Source organism: Falco cherrug, chromosome 6 (genome assembly GCF_023634085.1).
Source record: "Falco cherrug isolate bFalChe1 chromosome 6, bFalChe1.pri, whole genome shotgun sequence".
NCBI classification, from domain to species: domain Eukaryota; kingdom Metazoa; phylum Chordata; class Aves; order Falconiformes; family Falconidae; genus Falco; species Falco cherrug.
In genome coordinates this window covers 33,613,935-33,625,109 of record NC_073702.1, presented here as the reverse complement: position 1 = coordinate 33,625,109, position 11,175 = coordinate 33,613,935, and the positions used below count along the sequence as shown (strand labels likewise).

The 11,175-nt window shown below is 52.4% G+C and overlaps 1 protein-coding gene across 2 annotated transcripts; it reads left to right on the top strand.

Moving 5' to 3' along the window:
* Positions 1-1,345: 1,345 nt before the first annotated feature.
* Positions 1,346-9,325, top strand: OSR1 (odd-skipped related transcription factor 1). Of its 2 annotated transcripts, XM_027814761.2 has the most exons (3): positions 1,346-1,433; positions 6,820-7,512; positions 8,073-9,325. In XM_027814761.2, the coding sequence occupies exons 2-3, from the start codon at positions 6,866-6,868 to the stop codon at positions 8,206-8,208; spliced, it is 783 nt and encodes a 260-aa protein (XP_027670562.1). In that variant the 5' UTR covers positions 1,346-1,433; positions 6,820-6,865; the 3' UTR covers positions 8,209-9,325. The 2 variants fall into 2 exon arrangements, with proteins under 2 accessions (XP_027670562.1, XP_005445898.1); XM_005445841.3 differs by lacking the exon at positions 1,346-1,433 and having other exon boundaries at positions 6,290-7,512.
* The last annotated feature ends 1,850 nt before the right edge of the window (positions 9,326-11,175 follow it).

Below are 11,175 nucleotides of genomic sequence, written 5' to 3'. Positions count from 1 at the left end.
GTCGGGACAATGTAATACACCCAAGCAATTTTTCCCCCTTCACGGATCTAAAGGAGTGTGAATGGATGGATGAATAGAAAAACAAATAAGCAAGGAGATTACGGCCTCAGGATTAATTATAAAGCACGTTTAACCTTTTTCTTTCGAGGGTTATTTTGCTTTGCCTGCCTCGCCCGGGTAGTCTGACTCCCCCCGGATCTAAGCAGGGCTCTGCGGCTCCCGATCCGCGGAGGATGCGCGGCACTCCGCACTCCGCACAACCCCTCCCGGGGTGCAGGGAGACAGCGTCCCGGGCCGTGGGAGGAGGGACGGGAGGAAGGCACCGAGGTCAGGGGCACTGGGGCGGAAAGTGGGGACCAGGAGGGATGCTGGAGCGGGGGGAGGAAGCGGCTCTAACCCGGGGGTGGACCCCTCGCAGGTAAGCGGCTCCTGGGATCCTCTCGGAGGATCTTCTCAGCGAGGGAGAGGAGCTTACGATCCCAAAATCCTCCCGGAGGGAGCAGAGCCCTCCCTCCATCTTCCCCCCACCTTTATTTTTCCTCCCCCACTCTTTCTGCTTTTCTCCCCCTCCCTCCCTCCCTGGGCAGGTCCCGGTGAGTCCTGTCCCGGGGCTCGGCGGGGAGAGGGCGCAGCGAGCCCAGCCGGCAGCGGCGCGGTGCGGTGCGGGTGCAGTGCGGGGCGGGCGGGGCGGAGCGGAGCGGGGCGGCGGGCCGAGCCGGCGCAGGCAGCGCGGTCCGCGCAGCGACTCGCGGGGAGCGCGGTCCTCCGCCGTGGCACAGCGCGGAGCTGCACGGGGACCCCCCCACACACTCCCCCACGGGAGGCCGCTCCGCCGCGGGGGCCAGCCCATAGCGGGCCCCAGAGAGATGCCCCGGGGGAGGCTGCGGGAGCGGGGCGGGGGGGCGAGATCACACATTCGCGGACTACGGGCCCCGGGCTGCTGCGCCTCCAGGAGAAGCGGGTTGAAAAGTTGGTTCTTCCCAGCCAGAAACTTTCTCCCTGCGTGCGCATGCCCGGAGTCTGGTGGGAGGTTGAGGGGGGAGCTGGGAGGGGGGGGTTGAAATAAGGAGGAGGCTGGAGGGAAGGGATCGGTTCAGTCTGAGCTCGGCTGCTCCCGGGCGCGTTTGCACTGCAGCGCACGCAGACGGCGCCGGGAGCAGGAGGAGGGAGCGCACCTCCGTCTCCATCAGCCAGAGCACCTGGACACCTGGCCCCCGCTGCTCGCTCGGATCTGCCTGTACCCGCCGGAGGAGCAGTGGGGTGGGGTGGGAGAGAGCTGTGCCCCCCAGGGCAGCAGAGACACTGACCTAGCCCAGCCTCTTTTTTTTTTTTTTTTTTTCCCTATTTTTTTTTCTATTATTTTATTTTACCAGCTCCAATTTAGCCCAGGATCTTTTAACTGCTGCCAGCGGTGGAGCACAGATCGGGATTAGGTAAATAAAAAGAACAACTCGTTTTGTTTGGTTTTTGTTTTACCAAGCCTCAGGGGTTGGGGATATCGATCCAAACACCTCCTTTTCTCTCCGTCCTGTCTTTCTTTCCCCCATCCCCTCCCACCATCCCCTGGATGGTGCAGAAGAAGTGGGGAAATCGTGGTTCACGTGAGAAGGACTGTTCTCTCTGGGCGGGCGGAGGGCTGGGGGAAGCCTTCACATGGGGCTCGGATATTTTGATGCTATTTAAAGATTTGTCTTCCCCTTTCAAAGTTGTTTATCCCCCCTTGCGGAAGAGCTGTGTGTTTAACCCAAGCTAAAAATGACACAACGAGCTGCAAAACAGAAGCCTGAACGTCTCTTTATGGACTCGAATGTTCAGCTTCTCTCCTCTCTGTTCATTACTTTTCTCTTTCTGTTCTTTCCCTCTTTCGGTTCTTTTTCTCCCACTCCATTTTTAGCGTTTTAGGGTCCGAGGACCTTCTTGCCTTCCTCCCAAGGCCGTAACAGAAATGAACCTGACGTATATATTTTTCTGAATGGGTCGAAACAAGTTCAGCGTAGGGAGAGACTGAGCTTCTCTCGAGGCCGAGCCTATAAAGTGTCAGTGCAAAGCCGAGGATTAGGGTATAGTTGTTATAGTTGGCTTTTGGGAGGGGAAACTATAAAAATCGAGCATTTCGGAGATTACCGTAGCGCTGCGGGAATTGTCAGATAAAAGGCGAGCGGGGCAGGAGGGCTAGAGCCGTGTCCCGGACAGGTGCACAGGAGGTCCAGTTCAGTAAGACCGAAGCCAAGCGAGAAAAAGGGTCAAGCCCCGGCGCAGCGGCGGGCTCGGGCCCCTGCGGCTGTGGCGGGGCGCTGCGTGGTCCCGCGGCAGGAGCCCGGCTGTGGGGTGGTCGGGAACGGCGCCGCCTCGCCCGGCCGGGCCCGGGGATGCGCCTCGGTGCTCCGCGGGGGTGTCACCGCCAAGGTTTTGCCCCCTACCCGTGGCTGTGCATGCTGCGGCCGTGGGAAGCGATGAGTGCAGAGGGAAGAAATCTTCCCCGCCTGCCGGGAGGGAGGAAGGACGGTTTATTCGTGTGCCGGGCAGGCACCGGGCGTTTCTCTAGGGAAGAAAGCGAGAATGAATCTTGTGCTGGGGGCCTTTCTTTGCCCGAGGGGATTAAAAACCACACACACAGATAGAAAACCTCCAAACCAACCTAAACACTTCCGCGGGGGAAGGATGGAGGGGCCTGGCCCCTGCGGCCGCCCCGCCGGCACCCGCCCGCACCCGCCTCCCGCCCGGCTAGCCCGCCGCGGGGCTGCGCTCCCGTCCGGGGCCCTCCTGGCCACCGGGCCACCAGGGCCTGCACCCGGGGAATGTGTTGTTGCCGTTGTCGGTTTGGGTAAAGGCTGTCCCGGGCTGCGTAGTGATCGCTGGTGCAGCTGGACCCTGGTTATTAGTATTATTATTGCGAGACTAAAATGCGCCGCGTTCCTCCGCGTTCGCAACGGTGGTCCGGGGAAACTTGTCAACACTGATTGCGTGATAAAATGTGAATGATGATTTTATAAGGATTGAGCGGAGATATCCAAGGCACATGCTGACTGAGTCCTTCCAGTCCTCATTAATGTTAGCAATTAACTCTTTCACGCTCAATTAGCCCCGAATAAACCTGCTTTAATAGATTCTGCACACTTCATTAATACTTTGAATATATCTGTGCTGAACGATGCACTTTATTCCTCAAGAGCACCAGGCTCGAATAATGCGGAGTGAAAGGGCAATTTTGTTCCCTTTCCAGTAAGTTTCCCAAACACAGATAAATTGTAAGCTCTGTTTCCCCGCTTAAACTGATAGGAAGGGAAAATCTCGACCCCCTCAAAAGGGACAAAATAAGTAGCCGACTTGGTGGCAAAACACTGCATGTGCCATGCGATGCAGCCGAAAAGACAAGGGCTACCAGGCTTTAAAAGATTCAGGCAAAACAAGGGAGCTTTTTTTTGACAGATGAACCTGATTACTGTAGTTCGAGGCTATCGCAAGAATGCAGCATTTTATGCCCTCTACTTTATCATGTTTGTAAAAATAAGCAACGTTCTCAGGGTAATTTACCTCCTCCATTCTTCCATGTGGAACTAATTAGCAAACCTCATTATTTATGAGTCAGGTATTTAATGTAACAAATATCCCTTTCAAAGGACAAATCGGAAATTGATAATTCAAGGTAGAAAGGAAAAAATACTGACTAGCCTCAAGATTACTTAAAAATCCATTTAATTTCGCCCCTTGCTATGCTACCAGAAAAAAGGTGGGTAGATTTTCTTTTTCATTTTTTTTTTGGCATATAGAGGAGGTAGAATTTAATCTGGAAGGTTAAGATTACAATGGTCTTAAAACAATGGCAACTGGACAATAGCATTACCGTATCTTCAAATAGGACAAAGGGTAAGAAAGCTGGAGACAGATGTAGTCTTTCAAGTTTATGATCCTATTTTGCAGGGTAAATTTATCTTGGCATGAGTGGGTTTTGTTTCAGTCAGAACACAAGTGGTTTGTTCTTAATTACTCACTGAGTTTGTGTTAAAAAAGAAAACCCCGCACAGTTTTATTGTGATGGGGGAATTCAAGCAGAGAACTCGCGGGGTTGTCTTCTGTAGAAAAAAAAAAAAATTAAAAAAGAAGCACCGATAACGATCTGTTTACATGAAACAGAATTAAAGGTGGAGGTGACACCGAAATCAAAGATATGTTGATCTCTCTGCGGGCAAGCGGGAGAGCGGAGAGTTACTGCGCTGTGAAACGCGTTCGCTTTGATGTCCCGGAGAGAGGGGACTTCTGAAATACTTTGCTCTTCACCTATATTTTTGACTATCCTGGTCGCACAGAGCAAAAGTGTAGCTTACATTTCTGGAAAAGTGCCAAGAAACTTGTAGTAACGTGAACACTGCTCCCACCTCCCCTTTTCTTCTTCTCTTCCCCCCCTCCCTTTTTTCTTTGTTTTCTTTCTTTTTCTTTTCTTTCTTTCTCTTTTTCTCTCTCTTTTTAATAATAGAACTGCTCTAGTAAAAAAACTGTGGGCGCAGTGGATGCTGTTATGACCCGACTGTATTTCTCCGTGGTTTGTGCCCCCTTCTTCGTTTGGGAAATCGAAAGAGAATCTTTTAAATGCCATCGAGCCAGAATTTACTCAAATTGACACAGTAGATTTTTGCTTAAATATTCCATATTAAATATTTTCTAAGGATACAAAGATAGAAAGAGGGATAAACCCAGAAATTAACTCCGTTTGCAATGGCATGTTTCATGCTTGAGAGATCTAGGGCTACCTAGACAGGAAAATAGATGTGGAGCTGTTGTGACAGATAGGAAAAGACATTTCAGGTACCTGAACAAGAATGTTTTCCGCGCACTTTGTTTTCGGGGTCATCGATTGAGGCATTTGTCCTGCGAAGTGGACATGCCTAGCGTATGGCCAGCACTAACAAAATAAAAACCATTTCCCCAGCTGAACAACAAAACAGTCTGGTTGGTTCATCGGCCCTAAATAGTTAAAAAAAAAAGGGGGGGGTGGAGGGGGGGAGAGGGAGGAAAATGTAATGTGTGCACTTTTCAATCTCCCACTATCCAAAATGTATCCAATTAAAAAAGGCAAAATGTCACAATCTCTTATTCTGGGTCATTGCGATGGAATTCCTCTAAGGTTTGAGTCTCTCTTCCTGCTGCTGATTTATGTAAAGTGATGTGAAAGGTGGGCCCAGCATACAGAGCTGCTCAGAGTAAGCTTCTCCCTCTCACACCCTCTCAGCTGCAGCTCCTCGGTCCAGGCAGCAGCCCACATATAAATCAGATTTGTTTCCCTGGTCTTTAGACCTCTTCCGCCACTGGTTTCCAGCCCTCCACCCCAGAGGGACAATTACTGCTCTGCAGCAGTTTGCTGACTCCTTTTCTCCAAAGGGGCTTTACTTCTCACGTGGGGTTGAACTCCAGGCTGAGTGCTGTGAGAATCCTGCCGGGACCCTGTGGGGATCCTATGGTGACTCAGCAGGAACCCTATAGGGGATCTTATGAGGACCCTATGTGAATCTTGTGGGAGCCCTGCAGCAAACCTGTGGGGAACTTATGAGCACCCTGCAGGGACTCTACTGGGACCCTACGGGGATCCTGCTGGAAAACAGCCCCACTGAGGGCAAATCCCAGAGTTCACTGGGTGAAAAGCAAGTATAAGCTGTGGGCCGTGGAGTAAGGAGGCTCCCTGGGTTGCAGTGCCTCCAAAAGCCGTGGGTTCTTTCTCGCACCCACAAAGAGGGGAAGCTGTGTTCCTCACCACCAACCCTCGGGAGGCATCTCCTGCCAAATGGTTGACAGCAGCCAGGGCTGGGTTTGCAGGCAGGGCCAGATGTGCTTCGATGTTGCGGCATTGTAGCATTTTCCCCTCTGCCTTGTGGGGTGGAATGGGTAGGAATCTGGCCCAGAGGAGGGGCTGGGGGCTTGGTGGGACCCTGAAACACAGAGCAAAGTGGTGGCACTCAGCCCAGGGAAGGGCTGTGGCCCTGCGGCCCTGCAGCTGGTGGGCTGGGAGTCCCCACGGGAAGGGTCCCTCCAGCCCTTGCCTTTTTGCCTTTTGAAGGGTTCTAATTAAGCGATTGCCTAGATTAGGACGTGGCTTAAAGCCAGGCACTTCCCCCTGGGGAGAGCAAATGGCACTTCAGATTTGTCACCCAAACTCAGCATTTTCCCATTTCTTTTTGCAGTACAGAAGAGGGAGGGCTGCTGGCTAGTATTCCCCCCCGCCCCCCCCCCCCCCCCTTAGAATTTGGGCGATTTTCTTCTTTTGAGTGAGGGAGGAGGTACAGCTCCCAACACCCAACTGCCTCCACCGCCCAGGGACAGAGGCTTGGCTGAGGTTAGACCACAGGGAGCTTGGCAACCCAGGGCCAGTGAGCTCTCTGCACCCTTCCCTGTGTCGCCTCAGGGGTCAGGGCTAAAGGCAGTGCTGGTGGACAGATATAGTGGGCAGTATCCCACTATTTTCTAAAGGCTGAGGGTGCCGAGGAAGGGATTTTAAATTATATGGGAGAAGCTTGAGCTCTGTGGGCCAAAACGGCATCTCTTTGCTGTCCCTGTGTAGAGGATCATCGGAGACCTACCTAGCACAGGGATGCTGTTGGAGGGTGAATGATTGTGGATGGGGTACAACTTCTGTGTGAAAGGGATGGGGAGAGGAGAGTCTGGAGACCTGTGGGGTCTCCAAGAGTTGGTTACGCCTAAGTCCAAGGCAGCCTCCTCCTGTGGCTTTGGGGAAGTATGCTAAGGGGGGTGAGGTGAAGAAATTCCCTCTGCTTTTATCTTCATATCAATCCACCTCTCCCTCTTCCTCCCTCCGTCTTTATTTTCCAGATCTTTTCCTCCCCTGTTCCCAAGATCCTCCTCCTGAGCGGCCACCATGGGAAGTAAGACCCTGCCGGCCCCAGTGCCTATCCATCCTTCCCTCCAGCTCACCAACTATTCCTTCCTGCAAGCGTTCAATGGGCTGCCAGCTGTGCCCTCTGACCACCTCTCCAACCTCTACGGCTTCAGTGCCCTGCACGCTGTACACCTGCACCAGTGGACTTTGGGGTACCCAGCGATGCATCTGCCCCGCTCCTCCTTCTCCAAAGTGCCCAGCGTGTCGAGCCTGGTGGATGCACGGTTCCAGCTACCGACCTTCCCACTATTCCCACATGTCATCCAGCCCAAGCAAGAGGCCACCAACGTGACCCTCAAAGCCAAACCCCGCTTCGACTTTGCCAACTTAGCAGTGGCCGCCACACAAGAGGACCACTCTAAACTGGGACAGGCAGACAGTCAAGGCTCACCCCCAGGGCTGGGGTCTTTGCTTGAGGTTACTAAACTCTCTCCAGAGAAGAAACCCACACGGGGAAGGTTACCGTCCAAAACCAAGAAGGAGTTCGTGTGTAAATTCTGTGGCAGGCACTTCACTAAGTCCTACAACCTTTTGATCCATGAAAGAACCCACACCGATGAACGGCCCTACACATGTGACATTTGCCACAAGGCCTTCAGAAGACAAGATCACCTGAGGGATCACAGGTAACGATTCTTCTCCTATCCTTTTTTCTCTTGTGTATCTGTACTCTCCTTGTTAGCCACCTCTACTGATCAAGGTGCTTGTAAGAAAAGTCATGTCCCGGCGCAGCTGGCAGTGTTCCCTCTAGGTTTTCCTCTTCCCACTGCCAGTGAAGGAGCCCAGACAACTCACTTTGGAAGTCAGTCTTGTTGTTCTACTCACTCACCCCGCAAAAATCACCCCGCAAAGATTACTTGCACTGCCTCCTTCTTAGGTTCTGCAAATATTTTCACCCTCTGTTTGCATTGTCTTTGTGATTATCCAGAAGTGTCATGAAGACACACAGCCTGAGGACCCCGAAGTTAGAGAAGAGCTCTTTATCCCTAAGCAAGGCACCCTTGTAAGCCTCCAACACCCCCCTCTCTTCTTGCACACACACATGCAGACGATCGCCTGAGTGCCGCACTCCAGCACTCTTGGTCTCAGCAGTACGTGTAAAAAGCTCCAGCATGTTCTCCATCTCAGCTCGCTGCTGAGTTTAGGCTGGTTATTTCTGACATCTCAATTGTTTTTCTCTCCCTAGATATATCCATTCTAAAGAAAAGCCTTTTAAGTGTCAAGAATGCGGGAAAGGATTTTGCCAGTCCAGAACACTAGCTGTCCACAAGACACTGCACACGCAAGTAAAGGAACTGAAACCTGCCAAACTTAAGTGCTGAATCTTCAACTTCTATGAACTTTTCCTCCCCTTCAGACTTTACACCAAAACCAGAGCAGAAACAAAACTTTCAGGATGGGAGCACTGAACTTTGTGTTTTGTTTTTGTTTTTACTTTTAAAAGAACAAAATCCTCATCCCTCCCACCCCCCCCCTCCCCAAGCAACTAAATTCCTAAATCGTGGGTGAAAAGATCATTTTGCATTTAAAATATACATGAATGATGCAGAGAGTGCTAGCTGACTTGTGTGGCTTTGATAAACTTTATGCCAAAAGGTGGTGCTCACGTGTTGGACAGGAATCTTTTAAACCAAACAAAAACCCACAAGCCCCCCCCCCAACAACAAAAAAAAACCCCCAAATCGTAGCTTTCAAAAGTATTACTTAAAAAAAAAAACCAAAAAAACCCCCAACAACCTCTTATTTTATACTTTTTTTTTTGACTGTATAAAGCTTCTTAGTTTTACACTTCAGGAAATACAGAGAATTCCAGAAGACTATTAAGAACTGAAATGGTGGTTTCTCATCACAGCACCATTAGGACAAGGAGAAGGGCAACTTGCAAATCTCATTTGCTAGTTTGTTTTCTTAGAAGAAGAAAATTGATGCTTGGAAATGACCTAAATCTCTCAAGTGGGGAGTCCTATCATGCGCTAGAAAATGTATCCATATCTTAGACCTGCAGGGCCCTGGTGTTTGGGACAAATCAGTGTTCACGGGACATGGAGACCTTTTCCTTTGCCTTGTGGTCTAGTGCGCTATGAGGAGGTTTGTAACTCGTGGACTTTAAAAAAAAAAATAAAACAGAGGAAAGAAAGGTGGCAATACATCCAACCGACGGTATGCACAACGTGGTTTCAGTGGTACTTTAAAGTCTTCGAGTGTCCTGATGAGAGAGAACAAATCTCAGCCTGAGAGCATATTTTTTTAAATGCTGGCTTTCTGAACAGTGTATTCAAATTAAGAGACATTCCAATAAGTTTTGTTTATAAAAAAAAAATAAATGTATGGCTGTTTGGCACTTTATGCTGATTATTGGTAATTGACATTTATCACTGGATTGTGTGTGTTTTTTAAGTATTAAAATAAATCGTTATTTTACAGGCATGTCTGCATGGACTACATATGTGTTCATTTGGTTTCTGGTGTCTTCTATCCCAAATCCTCCCTGTCAGTATTCAGGACCTTACTTTTTTTTTTTTTTTTTTGAGTTCACTTGGTATTTCCTCAGTGCTTGTTTCTACCAGCCTTGGGAAGTCTGGATCTTTCCTTTACACCTAAGCTTTGCCCCTTCCTCATTTTCTTTTTCTTCCCCGCTCCCCCCCGCCTTTTTTTTTTTTTTTTTTTAAGGTGGAAGAAAGTAAACAGATCTGCAGGGAGTCAAATAATTTTGCTGCTGGCGTGGGAAAAAAAAATCGTCTTGGGTGACTAAATCTTGGCTATTAGCTGATAAGATTAGGTGTCAGAAGTGTTATAACACAAATCAGATGAATAATGGGCGAAGTGCTGCTGCTCTCACAGCCCGATGGCGCTGCGGGGAGAGCCGCCCTCCGCACCCTTCCCCGCCCGGCGGGAGCGGGCGTTTTCCAGCCGCATCTTCGGCCGGTTCAGCGCTGGTCGGGGCGGCCTTTGGTTCCCGGCAGCTGTCTCGGATCAGAGATGTTTATTCCACTGCGAAACCGCTTTGGATCGAGATGGGAGAGAGAGCGCAGAGCTAGGGGATCCGCCTGATCCTTTGAAGCGCCTCTTGCCGCCCTTCCTCGTCCCCTCGGCAAAGCCGAAACCCTCTCCCCCGCCCCTGCACAAGCCGGTGCCCCTGCCATAGGCGATGCCTCCTGCGACGCAGCGCGGCGGCGCGGCCTAAATTACGCCGGCGCGGCCGAAGCGCGGGTGCGTTGCCGCCGCAAGCCGCTCGGTCCAGGCGGTTCCTTTCTCCCTTTCGCCACTCCGCTTTCAGAAAATATTTCTTTATTTGGTCAAGGAATCTTATCAATGACAGGGAAAAAGTTGCGCTTGTATCTCATTTAATGTCAGGGGAAGGGGGAGAAACGTCTCCCCCTCCCCTCTTCTACCGGACACCGATCCGAGCGCACCGTAACTCACCCACAGGCACTTGCCGGCCGGGCCGCAGAGCCCACCTCGGCGCGCAGGCCCTCGGGGTGCCGGGACGCCCCCCGTGCAGGCACCCAGCCCCGAAGGCTGGGGGAACGGGCAGAGCCTGCAGCCGGCTGGCTTCTGCTTTGCTTCCCACCCGCCACCGGCTTTCCGCGCCGCGGAACGGCTTTTGCTTTTGTCTTAAAAGGCGTCGGAAAACAAGCGCTAGGTACGAGCAAGGAGCGCGGGGGTGACAACGGCCCAAGCCTGTGGGCAGCCTGGGACTGGCCCTCCGCCCTGCGGCAGCGCCTAGCCGCCACCGTGGGAGTGGGCGCGGAGTTCTGCGCGGCGCTCGGCAGCGCGCGTTTTGCGCGGCGCCCGGCGGGAGCAGGGAGACTTTGCCGCGCTGGCCTCGCCTTGCCGAGCCGCTGCCGGGCTGCCGTTCCGCGGGGGCGATTTGCACTGCCCCTGCAACTCTCGCCCACCCCAGCTCCTCCGCTGGGATTTACCCGTTTCGTCTTGCGCAAGCCCAGCGGGAGCGGCCGCCTGACCCGGTGCGGGTCGCGGCCCGCAGAGCTCCCCCTGCACCCCCCGCGCCTCTCTTAGGGGGGACCTACTCTGAGCACTGACATGGCGTTAACCTCCAGCCGGAGGGCTGGGGGGGGCACCCACCCCCACTCCCCCACCCCCCCTGTGCCTTGCTTCTAAGGGAGATTCAGGGAGAAAATCCCCGATGAACTTCCCGGTCCCTCGTGTGTGGCTCGTGACACAGAGTAAGGGCACCGGGATGCTCCCGGGGTCCCGGCGTGTAGGGAGAAAGCGAAGGGCTCTATCGCCTGGAGCCAGTCGGTTTTCAGGGGTCGTGACTACGAGGC

Bases quoted from the DNA above. Each gene is read 5' to 3' on its own strand.
- OSR1 (XM_027814761.2), top strand. From the start codon at position 6,866: ATGGGAAGTAAGACCCTGCCGGCCCCAGTGCCTATCCATCCTTCCCTC. The intron at 7,513-8,072 runs GTAACGATTCTT...TTCTCTCCCTAG, and splicing joins GATCACCTGAGGGATCACAG to ATATATCCATTCTAAAGAAA.